We start from the raw sequence: 17874 nt of genomic DNA on the forward strand, positions 1-17874 counted from the left end.
GCGAAAAATTTCTTTTCAAGCGTAATAATAGGCTTGTCCGAGAAGAAGGTAAAAGCTTCCGGATTGACCGACTTGCGCGTCGCCGGAGTTGAGAGTGACGACAAGCCTTCTTCCGGCTGCGACGCTGGGCATGGAGTCTGCTTCTCCGAAATTTCTGTAAAAGGAAATGGTGGTGGTGGATCCGATGGAGGCATTGGATTGGTATAGCAGCCCCGTCGATTTGTTGTTGAACGAGGATATGTTTGATCCGTTCCACGAGGACAAGTAAAAATCTTCCAGTCCAGACGAGGAAAAGAAGCATTTGCTGTCGGAGTCATAACCAGGAAAAGTGTTGTAATTGTTTGCACTGTAAGGAGTCCATGGGCTTAGGACAGTTCCGTTTCCTGGAGGTAAATTTCCGTTATACATTCTGACTCTGGATTCCCACCAGTTTCCAGAAGCTCCAATGATATGCATTCTGATGTATTTCAGAAAAACTCCATTTCCATTTCCATTGGTGTTCAGCAAAACATATTCGTTCCCGTAAGTCGTTTGAAAATATCTGAACGTCCTTCCGTACAATTTAACGGAGGAAAGGAGGGGAGGAATGGAGGTGAATGTGGAAATGAACGGTTGAATCCAATACGTGATGGATGCAGCATTATTATTGATCAATTGGATGGTTAAGCTTGATGTAAACGGCAAGTCGACTGTAAAATATCCTCCCAAGGAAGTGGTACTAAACATGTTGCATCCTTGCAAAGAGTTGGCGTAAAAAGGTCCGCCGAGAGGGGAAAAGAGCAAGTCACAGGCAAGAGCAGCGGCGTCCACACCAACAGCGTCAGTGGTTGTTGAATAATTCCCCACTCTAATTTCTCCGTCTGCCAATATCCGAATAAAAACATTTCCAGGGACGTTTGTTCCGGTTCCACTAATAGCCAGCCATAATCTTCTCAGAACACCAGGACCATCAATGTAGCTGAAAACCGGTGCGGTGGTTGATCCTGCAACCGTTTGAGACTTTAACCCCAAGGACGAAAATCCTGAATTGGGAAAAAATCCTAAAAAGTTGGAATTTTGTGACAAAGCGTCCACATAACTTTTCGTCGCAGCGTCTTGCGCGTTTGAAGGGTTGAGCACATTGATCAGTTTATGAGAATTCAAATCCAAGTCAGCTGTTCCCACTGATGTTCCACCTGACGCATGCGTGTCCACATAATTTTTGGTGGCTGAATCCGAAGCAGAAACTGGTTCCGACAGATTGGTCAATTTGTGTTGTGTCATGTTGACGTCTGTGTACAAAATATTGGAATAAGCCACTTTGGTGTCGACATACCCTTTTGTTGCTGCGTCGTGAGAAGTGGTTGGATCTTTCACATTGAGTAATTTGTTGTTGTTTAAATCCATGTCTGCAGTGATGGTGCTCGTTCCATCTGTTTTGATGCGCATGCTTGAGCTGACGTCGACGTAATTTTTGGTGGCGGCGTCGTGAAGATTGGTCGGTTCGTTCAAGTTGATCGCTTTGTGAAAATTCAAATCCAAGTCTGCAGCTCCAATCACCGTTCCTCCTCCACCTGTCGAATGCGTGTCCACGTAATTTTTTGTGGCGGTGTCGTGCGAGTTGGTTGGTTCTGCCAGGTTGATGATTTTGTTTGAATTGAAATCCATGTCTGCAGTGATGGTGCTGGATCCATCCGTTTTGACATAAACGTTGCTTGCTGAGTCTGTTGCAAGATTGTCGAGATAAACGCTGAACTCGTTTCTGTTGAATTTGTCAATCATTTTTTAAAAGGACAAAAATTTTTTTTAATTCGGAAGTGATTACCAAAGGGTGTTGACAACGTCTTGAAAGCTGTTTCCCTCGTCACATTTTTTCAAGACGTAAAGACACAAGTGACCACAATAAGACGTGTTTCCAAATTGAACCCTTTCGCTGTTGTAAAAGACAGGACTTTTCAGATATTGAACCAATTCAACGAGAGGGGGTTGAGCGTAAGAGTCAAAGCTGAACTTCTTATCACCGTCTTTGAACCAACACACCCAATGAAACCCTCCGGTGCTCGAATCCCCCGTGTTGATAATCCCGCATTCTTTTTTTCTCGGTTTTTTCGGCAACATGTCTCTGACAAATACCCCGCGAAAATTTTTTATTTTTAATTTTTTTGCTGCCTCCATCAATTGAAAATTGGTCAAAGCCTCGTTCGGCAAAATAATTCCTTCCACATTGATCATTTTTTTATTTTTTATTTTTTTTAATTTGCTTCCCCATTTTTGTTACTTACCTTTTGTTCTTTTTCTTTTAATTTGTAATGACCATAAGCTAAGGTGTGTATTTTATCATCGTCAATGATCCTCTTGTCATCGTTGGAGCTGAGAGAGGTTTTGTTGATTTCCTCCGTGTAAACGTCATGTAAATGGGATCGGATGACATTCATTTTGTTAAACTTTTCTTTTTTGGTTTCGAGACAATTTTTGTAATCGTCGTGTGTGATGTATTTGTCGACGACATATGATTTCACCCCTTTGCATTTTTTGCATTTTTTTTCTTGTTTTTCTTGATGTATTTTGTAAGAGTACAATTTCGACCTGAGACCGACAAACTCTTCAATCTGTTTTCCTCCGGTTTCGTCTTTGAACATCCCAATGACCTTTTTGTTTTCACCTACTTTGAACCCAACGCTTTGAATGGCAGGATGGTCTTTTGGAAAATCGCTCGTGTCGAATTTGCTTTCCACATCATCTGCAATGTCCTTGTAAAAATCGTCCGTTTTTATTTCGTAAAAGAGCGAGTCCGTGTCTGTCATCATCGATCCTGAAGAATTTAAATCGAGGTTTGTTGGAAGGTACTCGAAAAAATCAACTTTTTCAATGCCGGTGTCATACTCGGGCATTTCATCAACTCTTAATCTGTCGGTGTTTATCATTTTTTAAAATGAGAAAAAAAATTTTTATGTCATTTTTGATTCATCAAAAAAAATCACGCAATCAAAAGCCCGCTTCCCATTTTAACCAGATCTTGGATTCTTGCTGCGTTCTTTTTTGTCATTTTCTTTTTAATGGACGAACCAAACATTTTTTTGTGCAGCTCTTCCATCGGATTAACAGACTCATATTGCTTTGCTGCTTCACTCAAAATCATGCTGGGGTTTGGCGTTCCTGTCTTTGCATAAACTTTTTCAATCGCTTTTTTTCCTTTGTCGATGGCAACGTCTCTGGCGGTGGATATGGCAGAAGAGGCCAATTCTTTTCCTGCAGATTTGGCGGCTGTGATCGCTTCTCTTCCAATTTCGCTTGCTGCTGCTTTCCTCAATAAATGAAGAGATGACTTTGATGCGTTTGAAGCGATCATTCTCCTCAAAAAATTTTTAAACGTGTCAACGATCCCTCCTCCTCCGATGACGTTCTTTTTCATATATCTTCTGTTGTTCACAATGAGCATTTTTTTAAAATGAGAATTTTTTTTAATTCACGATGCAATGTATTTTTGAATCGATCGATATTCCTCTTTGTTGATTTCCCCCTGCCTCAAAAGCTCGTCGCAAATGGCAACAGCTTCGTTTCTCGATGCGGTATTTCCAGCATGACCCGCGGCGATGCTCAAACTGAGTCGCTGCACAAGAGCATTCGGATCGCTCGGAAGAATGATCACTCCACGACCTTTTGTTCCTTTTGTGTTTGTGTAATTTGTTTCCCACATTTTTGAAACAATCGTTCTCCACTTTTTACTTCCCGAAGATTTTGGTCTGGTTGGATCCTTTTCTTGCTCCATTGCATGCGTTTCAACCAGTATTTTTTCATAATTTTTTTTGTCGTCATTTGTGTAAATTTTTTCGTTTGGTTCTGATTTTGTTATTAACTCCCAAAGTCCTCTTGTTCCCTCATACTTTTCTCCATTAATAATGACGTCATTATCATCGATGGTAACTTCTTCTTTCCCAATAAACTTTTTTCCATCTTCATTAAAGTAAATTCCAAACACTTTGTCACTCATTTTTCCTTTCATCGCATAATGCTTCAAATAATAAGAAGCGATATTTCCATATTCTTCAACATTCATATTTTTAAAAGATTTTAATCTTTTGGTGGGCTTTGAACTTTCAGCACTTTCAAAAGACGACTCGCTTTCTGGGTAAGTCAAAGCCAGTGGACTGTCACCAACCTCTCTGTATGCGATGCTTTTCATCTCGTTTTTCACTTTTTCGTTGCTCTCGATCAACGGTTGAAAAAACTTGGACAGATCAGTCTGATAATTCGCATCTGAAACGTTCCGGTTGATGCTCTCATTGTAAAGCTTCTCCCTGTTGGCCATATAATTTTTTACAATCTCATCTCTCTTTTTCGGGTCTTGTATTTTAAAGAATTCCATTTTTTAAAATACGCAGAAAAAAACTTAAACGTAAACTCGTTTGCGTTTTGCGTTCATTTTCCCTTTTTGTAAAAGTTGTTGAAAGCTTGAATGGCTTCTTCTCTTCCTTTTTGGATCAACGACTCTTTGGTCAATTCGTCAATGCTACTTTTTGTTTTTGTTCGGATTTCTTCAGTCATGGCTTTAAATTTTTGAAGCTCGCCGAGGATGAGTTCGTATTCAGAATCACTCACAAACCCGTCCATGAGCGATTTTGAAATGTGATCGCTAATCGTGTTCAATTTTGACTCTGAAAGAACTTTTATTTTTTCGTGCTTTTCAGCCTTTAACAACATTTTCTTGTTTTGATGGTTTCCGAAGATGGACAAAGCCCCCAATCCAATTGCAACCCCCTCGCATGCAATCGAAACTGGAGTGGCAACAACGGTTGACAAAAGCGCAATGCCTGTAATCCCCAAACCAATGCACAACGTTTGCAACCCATCGTCTGCGAAACGAATAATTTTGGCCACTCGATGGTACTTTTTGCTCAAAGCCATTCTTTTCACTTTTTCATCCTCCATTTCTTTTTGGATCTCACTGATCTTTTGAAGACGATAAGCGTCATCGGATGGCGCTGTTGGAAGAACTGGATAAATTTTTTCAGTGTTTTTGATTATCTCCATCTTTTTAACAAAGACAGATTTTTTTAATTCGAATCGATGTGATTTATTGTGCAAAGCATTTCTCCTTTTTTGACAATAACGTCATTGGCGCTGTTGTTGCTTATATCCAAAATGACGTCATCCACAGACTCGGATAAAATAACATCGTTTTTGTAAAAGTTCAATTTGTCACTTATTTTGTTCATCAAAGTGACGACTGCTATTCCTCTTTCAAAATTCAATCCCACAGACAACGATATTGGCGTGTGAGAAAGAGCAGCAAATTTAATATCTTTCTGAGCAAAAATCTCATGATAACCGTTTATGTTGAAACAGTTTGGGTGATCCAATTTTTGTTTTGCCACAATAATATTCTGCGATGTCTTTTTTTGAAGGTTTTTGATTGTCTCCACCAAATTTTCAAGCTCTTTGATTCTTTCCACCAAATTTTCCAAATTTTTGGTTCGATCCGACTCTTTGAATTTTTCCAACTCTTTGATCCTCTCATCCATATGCTCCAAATACATTTTCGAGATTTCCGTGTTCGAATCGACATGTTTTTCTGCCGTGGAAACGTTTTTGAAAAACTTGTGAGGGGCATGCATTTTTTTTAATATGAAAAGAAAATGTTTTAACTCATTTTATTTTCATTTTATTTTCGTGTTTTTACATTTCTTTTTCGTCAGATTCCATTTCTTCTTCGTCAGATTCAATTTCCCCAAAATTCATAGGTCGTCCACCTATGATGCTTTGAACTGAAGTATCCTTTTTTGCAATGGCCACTTCGGTAATCCTAACCTGAATGGACTCGATCTGCGCTCCAACAAAAACACCTTCGATTCTCAATGCCGCAACAGCAAAACACTTTTGTCGAACATATTCCAAAGGATTCACTTTAACCATCTTTTTGTTCTTCTTTTTGAAAAACGAAGAAGAAACCTCAATGTTTTCTTCGCTTTTCTTTGTAAACAATTTTCCGAAAAAAATGGGCGCAGCGTTTGGATTATCTGATTTGTTTTTGAAAATGGACAAATCCTCTGTCATTATTTTTTTCGTTCTTCCTCCTTTTTTCAAAGCTGGAATCATTTCCTTGACTTTTTTGCGAAGAAATTTTGATATTTTTTCTGCCGTCTCTATGAACTTTTTTTCTTCTTCGCTCATTCCATTTTTTTCATTGAAACCGAGAAAAGACATTGAATATCCCTCCAGCTCTTTCGTTCCAAAATTGCGGTTCTCAAACACACCCAGAGAAAACAAAACGGGAGTTCTCAAAACAAAAGGACCTTTTCCAGAGGGGTACTCATAAAAAAGCGGGATCTTTTGGTACTGAATGGGCTTGGTTGCGGAATAAATCTCTCCAACCGATAATTTGCTCTCATCAAAATTCTCAATCGTTACAAAATTCATCTTTTTTATAAAGAAAAGAAAATTATTTAACTCGTTTTTTCAAACGGATCAATTCATTATTATCCACCCATGAGTTGAACGAGTCTGAAGATCCTTTCCATTTGACCAGTGATTTGCTTTTTGTTCTGCGAATGATTTTTTCAATCCTGAATATTTCTTGATGTGTCTTTTGCATCTCCTGCTCGTAAAAAGTGCCTTGAATGTCTTCACCGTTGGCGTCAGTGATTTTGTACGTGGGTGGATCCGTTCTCTGAACTTTAGACACTGTGAAAACCTCCTCAGTCCATCTCGGGGTATACCCTTTTTCAAAATGGGGCTTCTTTTTTGTAATCCTCACTTTGTCTCCCATTGAAAATTTCGGCTCTGGCCTTTCTTTTGGCATCTTTCCATTCAGATTCATCCAGACCATATTTTTATTCTTTTCCTCGCTGGCTTCAATCGGTGTCATTTTGATGGACGAGTGTTTTGTGCTGTTGTAATTTTTCACCATTTCATCCAAAACGTCAATGTATCGGTTGGTGCTGTTGGCTGAAAAAAATTTAAACATCCTCTCTTTCATCGTTCTGTTCCATCTCTCAACGACGCAACTTTTTTCCTCGTTTTCAGTGGAGTACAATTGAACACCCAACGCTTTCACGTGCTTGTTGTAAAACTCTTTTCCTTTGTCCACCCACATTTTGACACACTTTCTTTCTGCGAAGATTTTTTTCAACGCCTCAGCCACTTCAATACCCGTTTTGCTTTTCAACGGGACGATCCATCCATACTTTGAAAACACGTCAATCACCATGAGCAAATATTTTATTCCATTGTTGAACTTTGAAAACGATTGCATGTCAACCAAATCTACAGCCCATATTTCATCGATGTCGTTCACAAACACCTTTCTTCTTTTAAAATGGTGAATCACCGGTTTGTGAAGCTCGTTTGCAAGTTGATCTGTCCATTTCAGGTTCTCCGGTGCTTTTTTTTAGATCTGTTGAAATTTTTTGCAGATCTTTCAGATCCATGAAAATTCTTTAAATTTTTAACACCTAATCCGAATTTGGCTTTGGCTTTGATGATTGGAGCGATAAGTTTTCTTTCGTTTATTTCTTTTTGAGTGGGGTTTGGAATGGAGTTCATTTCTTCAAGCATCATTTGATCTGCCAAATTTCTGCTTTGAACGTCGTTTAAATATTTATATGCCAGATCATGGTGATATGCCGCATTATCCACTCGGTCCACCGGTTTGCTCCACTCCTGACACATGTCGGTGGATGTGAGCCTTTTGTCCAGGTTTGTGCCAGGTCCTGCAAAATTCATTCCTGGAATGTGCATTTCTCCTGGAAATCTTGCCCACGGAAGCTTGATTTTTTTTGAAAAATTGTTGATTGATTCTACCAAATCACCTCCTTTAGCTGTCGAAGAAGATCCATCGAGCGCATGCAAAGAAACAAACTTGCATTTGGTCCTTCCACAAGAGTCACAAGTCCCTTTGATCATGTTTCTGTTGTTTTTTGAGACCTCGTTTCTCAAATTAATGGTTTCGGTTTCTCTTTTGCATTTAACACAGTACATTTTTTTATTTAAAATATTTTTTTAATTAAAAAATGGAAGTAACCAATTTGTCATGGAATATTGGAAAAAACAAAAGGAACAACAACGAGCTTTTACCAAGAAACATTCGAGGTATTATCGTTGGAAAGTCCGGCTGCGGAAAAACAACCTTGCTTCTCAATTTACTGCTCAAGCCTGGATGGTTGGATTATAACCATTTGCAAGTCTTTGGAAAATCCCTTTTTCAACCCGAGTACAAAATACTGAAAAGCTCGTTCGAGAAAAATTTACCAAAAAAGATCATTCTCGATTTGTTCAAGGTACAAAACGAAATGGAAAAATTGAATTTAAACCCTGAATGCGTTATCAACGACCTTTCAAAAAATTTTTCCGAAACCGATGACATGGAGTGTCAATTTTTTGAAACGGCTGACGATGTGCCTGAACCCGAAGATCTCGATTCAACAAAAAACAATTTAATGATCTTTGACGATTTGCAACTCACCAAACAAAACAAGTGCGAAAAATATTACATCCGAGGAAGACACTCCAACGTCGACTGCTTTTACCTCGCTCAAAATTATTTCATGCTTCCCAGACAAACCATCCGAGAAAACACCAATTTTATTTGTCTGTTTCCTCAAGACTCAAAAAATATGGATCACATCTATCGAGACCACGTTTCGAGCGATATGAAAAAAGAAGAGTTTAAAAAGTTTTGTAGGCATTACTGGTCTGAGCCCCACGGATTTGCTGTTATCGATTTGTCGTCAAAAAAATACAATGAAAAATATCGAAGCGGATTTGACGATTTTTATTTTCCAAAAGAATCCATTTAAAAATCATTTATGATTTCCATGGATCCAAAGGATCTAAAAAAATTCATAGAATTTTCCACGGATCATGAGATGATCTAAAAAATCGAAGAATTTCCATTGATCCAAAAAGGATCTAAAATTTTTTTCATCTATTAAAAAATGTCAGGAATAATGATCGATGTGGATGGAACATCCAACATAATAATAACAGAATTTTTAGACAAAATCGTTTTTGAAAAAGAAAAAAAATATGAGATGGCTTTTTTCGGTCTTGAGACGTACAACAGCTTTCCAAACATCACCGAAAAAAACAATTCTTTCCGGTACAGCATGAACAACGGTGCTCATTGGGAAAACGTCACCATTCCAAAAGGAAGCTACGACATCATCGACATCAACAATTATTTGCAAAAAACCGTCTCAAACACAATCAAAAATTATGCGTCTCAAAGCTCAAGTTACGTAACCACAAATAAAATCAGTTACTCACCAGAAAACATCAAGATTGGATCCAACTCAAACACTTTAAAATCAACCATCAAACTTGGACTAAATTATTTGATGGATTTGAACGTGGAAAACAGCATCGCCTCCCTTTTAGGATTCACAAAAAGACAATTAGACTCCAATTCAGAATACGAGTCCGACGACATTGTCAGAATCTCGGACGTCAACACAATCAGAATCATCAACAACGTCACAGGGTCATCATACATCAACGGAGTACAAGTAAATTGTATTTACTCCTTTTATCCCTCGGTCGGTCCTGGCTTTAAAATCATCGAAAGACCAGCCCATTTAATGTACCTCCCTGTCAAAGTACCAGAAATTTCCACGATGATCACACGCATCGTCGATCAAAACGGAAATCTAATCGACTTTCGCGGCGAGGACATCACGATCCGTTATCACATTCGAGAAGTGAAATAAATTTTTTCAGACATTTAAAAAATGAGCAATTACATTCGTGTCAAATTAAATGTCTCTCAGGGACAGATCGATAAAATAGAAAAATCAATCATGGAAGGAAAACCCGTCAGCATCCGGATTTCAAAAGATAATCTGCACGGAAACGACGTTTTGCTTTTAACAGAAAGCCAACACCGAAAATTTGTGGACGCACTCCATCGAGGAGTTGGATTCACCATAAAAATGAGCAAAACTCAATTGGAACACAACGCAAAAGTTGAAGGAGGATTCATCGGTGCTCTTTTACCTTTATTAGGAAGGGTTGCAGCCAAAGCCATTCCAGCTTTTGGCAAGGCCGCTTTGGGCGGTGTCGCCTCTTCTCTTGGTTCCAATATGATCGACAAAATTTTAGGAAATGGAATAAAATCAGAAGGAGGGTTTCTTCCTTTTCTTTTGCCTTTATTGGGAGCTCTTGCGCCCACTTTGATTGAAAAAATTGTTGGAAATGGTATTGCCTACCTCAAAAGCAATTGAAAAGGAATGAAAATTGCTACATACAAAGGAGATGGACTGTTTTTAACACCCTGGGTCACTGGAAGCTCACTCAAAGATGGATTATACTTCAAAAGAGACAGAAAATATGTACCCATCTTATCTTAATTTCTCCTCGGACAAGCCTATTATTACGCTTAAAAATTTCACAAGTGAAATTCCATGGATCATGAGATGATCTAAAAAATTCAGAGAATTTTCCATGGATCCAAAGGATCTAACTCTTAGGCTTGTAGCTATTTATGCTGGTATGAAACATCTTTGCTTTTCATAACGCTTTATCACGTCATGAAAAATTGTTTTGTACCAGAAACATGGTCGCTAGATAATTTTATGGCCAGACATACCATAAAAAATGGTTTTGTCCCAGAACCCGTGTTTTCTAGTAGTACCAGGAGTTTTGAAATTTAATACAAACCAGGATATAGCTTATAAATTTGAAATTTAACACAAAAAAAATTTTGTGTTAAATTTCAAATTTGTAATTTTCTTTTGAATAACTTAGGGTAGTAAAAGACATGCAATAAATAAAATACATATAATTTTTTATTTATAACTTTGTTATTACTTTAGATATCAGTAGTAAAAATTTCAGTAGTAAAAATTTGTCGTTTGTTTGATATCTTTATTGCTGTGTTTATAACCTCACCAATATCAAAATATGAATTTACAAACTTTCATTTTTATACTTTGCAGAAAACTTTGGAAAATTTTCTCTCTGTATCAACCATTTACATAACATTAAAATGTAATGCCACTAGTACAATGTCTTGAAGTACACTGATAGGCAGAACAAGATGGCATGTCAATTTAAATCTGTTTATCAACATTTATCATTTTATTATTAATCAGTATAAATCATTAAAAGCTAAATAAAAAGTTATAACTATCATAACATATATATATATATATATATATATATATATATATATATAGCTATTTCAAGTTGTATTATTTTCAAATACAATATCTCTTGTTCGTATAAGAGTGCTCAATGTTTTGTATAAATAGAGCAATATATATATATAAAACGAAGAAACAACAACTATGCCGCTAGGCATGAAACTTTAAGTACCATACATAGTTGTTGTTTCTTCGTTTTATATATATATATATTGCTCTATTTATACAAAATATTGAGCACTCTTATACGAACAAGAGATATTGTATTTGAAAATAATACAACTTGAAATACCAATATTCGCTCCTTCTGTTGAGCACTCTACTCAAGTCGTCAAATCAATGGAGAAAATAAACTTTAGATACTCAATCAAAAATATTCCAATACCATCTGAAAAAAATTACAGATTACAATTGCTAAAGAAAACAGAACTGATGATAAAAAGAATGAGATGGAAAGCAATTTTTTACAACAACAAAAACTTAAAGAACAAAGAAAACAATAGGTCTGAAACTTTCGGAATTAACACCGAGAAGTGCCCACAACAAGTTAAAGAAATGGCACCTTTTGAAAACGATTTATTAGATCTAGTCAAAAACATCAAGTTCCGTAAAATAAGATCCAACTTCCAAACAAAGCTAAATGATGACATAATGAACTTACGAAAATCAAATAAAACACTAACCCACGCTGACAAAATATCAAACATGTATATGTTGTCTAAAGACGAATATAATAATTTACTCACAAGTGCTATAACGTCTTCATACAAAAAAGCCGATCCAATAATAAAAGACCAAGTAAATATAGAAACCAAAAGAATTTTAAGAAACCACGAAGTTTTTAACAAAATTGAAATAAATGGAACATCTAACTGTTTTTTAACCCTGAAAGACCGCAAAGAGAACTTTATAAACAACCCTACAGTCAGACTACTAAACCTCGCTAAAAATGAAATTGGAAGAATCAGTAAAAATATACTATCAAAAATAAACCATGATATCAAACGTATACTTGGTCTCAATCAATGGATATGTACGCAAAATGTCACTGATTGGTTTAAGATAATCACTGAAAGACACCTGTATAAGTTTCTTATCTTTGACATAAATGACTTCTACCCTTCAATCAATGAAAATCTTTTAAACAACGCAATTAGCTTTGCTGAGAAGCACGTAACAATTAATAATGATCAAAAAATGATTATCAAACACGCAAGAAAATCGATACTCTTCAATAATGATCAAGTTTGGGTTAAAAAGAAAAGCGGTTTGTTTGATGTTACCATGGGTGCTTTTGACGGTGCCGAGGTTTGTGAACTTGTTGGCATTTTCCTACTTTTCCAACTATCGCAACATTATAACAAAGCTGACTTTGGACTATATCGAGACGATGGTTTAGCTATATTTAGAAACACCAGCGGCACGCAAATGGAAAGAATAAAAAAGCACTTTGTTCAAATCTTCAAAGACAATGGCTTACTTATTTCCATCCAATCTAATTTGAAAATTGTCAATTATCTTGACGTCACTTTAAACCTCAATGACTGCTCTTTCCGGCCTTATAGTAAACCTGAAAATGTTTTAAGCTATATTCATGCTGAATCCAACCATCCTCCTAACATTTTAAAGCAGATCCCACATTCCATCGAGCTACGATTGTCTGGCAATTCATCTAGCGAACAAATCTTCAGAAATTCTTCTTATATGTACGAGGAAGCCTTAGAAAAATCAGGTTACGACCAAAAGCTTATATACATCCCCAATTTACAACCTGTTAACAACAAAAGTTGTAAGCGAAGAATTATCTGGTTCAATCCTCCTTACAGCAAAAATGTTTGCACAAATATAGGAAAGCGGTTTTTAAACCTGGTCGACAAACATTTCCCAGTAAACCACAAACTCCATAAGATTTTCAATAGAAATTACATTAAAGTGAGCTACAGCTGCATGCCGAACATAAAAGACATCATAAATTCCCACAACCAAAGCATTCTGCAAAAAAACCAGCAGCAAAAAAACCCCAACATTACAGAAAAAACCTGTAACTGCATCAATAAAACTAAGTGTCCTTTACATCAAAATTGTCTTACAAAAAACATAGTCTACCAAGCCACCATCTCTTCCAGCAACCCAGTAATGAAAGAAAAAATATATTACGGCATCAGCGAAACACCTTTCAAACTAAGGTATGCAAACCACCAAAAATCCTTTAACATTGAAAAATATAAGAACGACACAGAACTATCGAAAGAAATATGGAAAATGAAAGAAGAAAATTTCACACCTATTGTTAAGTGGAAGATAATCAAACATTGCAAATCGTACAACCCGGCCACAAAATGTTGCATGCTATGCCTGCATGAGAAGTACCTGATTATTATGTTTAATGAAGGTACCTTATTGAATAAGAAGAACGAATTGGTTTCAAAATGCAGGCATAGAAATAAATTTCTTCTTTCGAAATTTGATACTGGTGACTAGGCCTATATTATTTCTTTCTTTTCTTTTCTTTTCTTTTCTTTTCTTTTCTTTTCTTTTCTTTTCTTTTCTTTTCTTTCTTTCCTTTCTTTTCTTTCTTTCTTTCCTTTCTTTTCTTTCTTTCTTTTCGTTCTTTTCTTTCTTTCCTTTCTTTTCTTTCTTTCCTTTCTTTTCTTTCTTTCTTTCTTTCTTTCTTTCTTTCTTTCTTTCTTCCTTTCTTTTCTTTTCTTTTCTTTTCTTTTCTTTTCTTTTCTTTTCTTTTCTTTTCTTTTCTTTTCTTTCTTTTCTTTTCTTTATTTCTCTATTGCTTTCTTTCATTTCTTTACTTCTTTATTGCTTTCTTTCATTTCTTTACTTCTTTATTGCTTTCTTTCATTTCTTTACTTCTTTATTGCTTTCTTTCATTTCTTTACTTCTTTATTGCTTTCTTTCATTTCTTTACTTCTTTATTGCTTTCTTTCATTTCTTTACTTCTTTATTGCTTTCTTTCATTTCTTTACTTCTTTATTGCTTTCTTTCATTTCTTTACTTCTTTATTGCTTTCTTTCATTTCTTTACTTCTTTATTGCTTTCTTTCATTTCTTTACTTCTTTATTGCTTTCTTTCATTTCTTTACTTCTTTATTGCTTTCTTTCATTTCTTTACTTCTTTATTGCTTTCTTTCTTTCTTTCTTTCTTTCTTTTCCTCCTCTTTTTCCTAATATGACGTCAGAGCACACGATACAGTAATTTTTGCAATTTGTAACGGTTTTTATAGATTTTTGATTTGTATTTCATGGCTGATGATTGCCGCTAGGCATGAAACTTTAAGTACCATACATAGTTATTGTTTCTTCGTTTTATATATATATATATATATATATATATATATATATATATATATATATATATATATATATATATATATATATATATATATAGGTGCTACTCGACTTTCTCCCCCCTCCCCCCCTAATTTTATGATTGATTCTGATAGGGAATTTTATGTTGATTCATAAAAATATAAAAACATAAAAATCAACGGAAAGTGCTCTAATTCGAAGTCAAAGTTGTAAAAATTCCCATTAAAAACCCTAATATTCGCCATTTTTTTTCAAAACGTTTTTTATTTTTAACAAAAATTAATTACCGTTACATTGCGCAATAAACAGACCTGGTTTCCATAAGCCTTTAGTTTATTATTTTAAAGTATGGTAACGAAAGTGTTTTAAGGAAATGAAGTTAATAGAAGATTTCAAATAAGGTTTGAACGTAGATTTGAGAATGTAGAAAAATTGATGAATAATTATTATTGTATCGTACGCTGGTTTTTTTTATTAAAAAAAACGGTTTGAAGGTTACATTTTCTAAATTTTACATGTGATAGAACAACTATGAACTGAGTTTCAAAAGTTCTTCTTTTAGGAAAAAAAACTGTTGAATTCTTTTTTAAAATTTATTACAAAAGTACATTACTTGCAAAATACCCAGACAGCCTCCCGTTTAGGGATTGCAATCCCGCATTGCGGGATCCCGCAATCCCGCGGGATCCCGCATTAATTTAGCGCATGCGAGATCCCGCAAAAACTACTGCGGGATCCGCGGGATTTGCGGGATTTTGAAACAATTGCTTTTAAACAAAAAAGGTCAATTCTTTTAAACAAAAAAGACAAAAAAGATATCAAATTAAAAGTGTTTAATGTATTTGTGATACAAATCAATTTAAAAATTTATCTTCAGCTATTAAAATATTTTTCTTAGCTATAAATATAAAAAAATCATTCAAAAAAAAGCAATTATTTAGCAAAACATTAGTCGAACTCGTTCAAATTTTTTTTTGTTTAATTAATGATTATGTTGAAATTTTCGCTAATGAGTATGTTGAAATTTTTGTTAATGAGTATGTTGAAAACGTGAAATTGAAAACGTGCGTGTATAATTGTAAAAAATATACTTTTAAAAACTACTTTTTAAAAAGTCTTTAAAAATTATTTACATCAAGATTTTAAAACAAAAGTACTAAGCATGTCGCAAATTAAAACTATATGGAATTATTTTAAAAAAAGTGATAATGAAGAAAATGCGAAGTGCGTGTTATGTTCGGCTATTTTAAAAATTAATCAAAGATCAACTAAAGGGTTATTAATCCATTTAAAAACTAAACGTGGCACCGATTTAAAATCAAACGTTTTACAACAAGACGAAGCTTCAACTTCAAAACAGCATGAATCAGTTGAACTAAAATATACATCGACTAAAATATACATCGACTGCGAAGACGAAGAAGTAATTCCATCGAAAAAAGTCAGAACAATTGACACGTTTTTCGTAAAGGAAATTTCTATGGAAAAAAATGGTATCGCGCATGGTTGCAAAAGATGGCTTTACATTTAATAGTTTTTGCACATCTTCAGATTTACGGTACTTGTTCTCAACGAGTGGTTTCCGGCTCCCTACTTCACCTAATACTATAAGATCGATGGTTGTTAAATTCTCAGATTCTGTAAAAACCGATATAATGCAAAAATTCACATCACTAAAAAAGCAAAATCAAAAGTTTTCAATAACGTTTGACGAATGGACATCACAAAATAGTCAGAGATACTTAAACTTAAATTTACATATGGAGGCGAAACACTTTAATCTTGGATTGATTCGAATCCATGGATCGTGTAATGCAGAATATTGCGTCAAGTTAGTTGCAGAAAGGCTAAATAGCTTCGATATTGACCTCCAAGAAGACATTATTGCCATGACCACTGATAGAGCAAGTGTGATGGTAAAAGTCGGTAAAATGATGTCTTGCTATCAACAACTATGTTATGCTCATGGAATACAACTTGCAGTTATTGATATCTTTTACAAGAAAAACTGCGGAGAAGTCGAAGAATCGTTTATTACATATGAAAATTGTGAAGAAGAAGATGAATGTGGTAAAACTGAGGATGATGAAGTTATAAATAAAGAATATGGTTTGACAATGATTTTGGACCGAGCATCAGCTGAATTGGTTAGAAATTACAAAGATCTCATGAAAAAAGTGAGAAAGGTTGTAAAAATATTTAAAAACTCTCCTGTAAAAAATGATACATATTTACAGAAATATATCGTACAAGAACACGGGAAAAAGCTTCAGTTGATTCAAAGAGTTATTATAGATGGAGTGAGAACGAAGCCGAAAATTATTTCACATCCCGATATGGTCTTTGTAGTATAATTATTCCAGCGGCAAGTCAAAATGGCGCTTTTTGCAAAAATATGAAAAAATTTGAAATGTAATTTGTAAGCTTTAAAAGCTGTAATCAAAGTGGATTAACCTCTTAAAATTTTATGGGATAGATTTTAAAAAACTATTGAATCAATGAAGAAGTTAATTACAACAAAAATTACGATTAAGGTGAAGTAATTGTTTCTTGCACACCTCAATTATAGGTATAAATATCAAAGTTTAAAACAATCTCTACTACATGTTTGAACCTTATTTTTTGTTTGCCTGTTCAGCTATAGGCTTGTTACGTTCTTTAAGAATGTTCTTTAGACCAGGCACTCATTAAATCCTCCAGGCACTCAATAAGTCCCTTGACGATTTTATTTTGTGTTGGAATATTTTTGCCGTATTTGCAACCTAAAATCCGTAAATATGTTGTAAATATTTATTGGTAAATAAAGGTATCTATTGTACAAACAGATATTTGACAATACTAATTAAAATTGAAGCAACTTATGTTAATTTTTTACCTGTTGTATTGTAATTTTTTTTTAAATAATAATAGTCAGGTATTGCCTAAGGTAATATATATTATTACAGTTAGTAAAATTTTTTTATTATTAATATTAATAATAAATGTCCAGATTTTAATTGAGTTAATAATGATTTTTTGTTGAACTGAATGCTATATTATGTCAATGTTTCACTTATACTTGGCAATTTTTACTCTTTTTTAATTTTTACTAAATTTTACTTTAAATTTTAGAAGCTTAAATATCTAGTTTAAATCAGTTTTTCAAATATTGTTTTGTTATAACAAAAAAAAAAAAAAATGTATAAATGTTTTTATGTTACTGTTTTGCTAATATTTATTCTATTAAGTTTTATTCTATTTTAAATAGAATAAATTTTATTTTTTATTTTAAACAGTATTTTAAAATAAATAAATAAATTGTATTAAAATAATAAAAATATTTAATTACCTTTTTTTATATAAAATTGAAAATTATTTTATTATTTTAATAGCTAGAATATGAATGAAATTGAAATACATATTAAAAAATTATCCAACATTTGCCGTTTATGTAAGCA

General features: G+C 34.4%; 2 protein-coding genes across 3 annotated transcripts in view; both read right to left on the reverse strand.

Moving 5' to 3' along the window:
* The window catches only part of LOC149886934 (uncharacterized), an 81619-nt gene extending 67956 nt beyond the window's left edge, over window positions 1-13663 (reverse strand). For both annotated transcript variants that reach the window (XM_090090132.1, XM_090090133.1), the window contains exon 1: window positions 12291-13663. The gene's annotated coding sequence lies outside the window, so the exon portion shown is untranslated. The remainder of the gene's footprint in view (window positions 1-12290) is intronic.
* On the reverse strand, window positions 3446-4288 carry LOC149886940 (uncharacterized). The gene has a single exon (XM_090091453.1). The coding sequence runs from the start codon at window positions 4286-4288 to the stop codon at window positions 3446-3448; it is 843 nt and encodes a 280-aa protein (XP_089947579.1).
* Window positions 13664-17874: the final 4211 nt, after the last annotated feature.

The sequence above is a fragment of the Hydra viridissima genome, unplaced genomic scaffold, assembly GCF_058129835.1.
Source record: "Hydra viridissima isolate aposymbiotic clone 2 unplaced genomic scaffold, HvirCarnegie_v1 scaffold_6, whole genome shotgun sequence".
Lineage (NCBI taxonomy): Eukaryota > Metazoa > Cnidaria > Hydrozoa > Anthoathecata > Hydridae > Hydra > Hydra viridissima.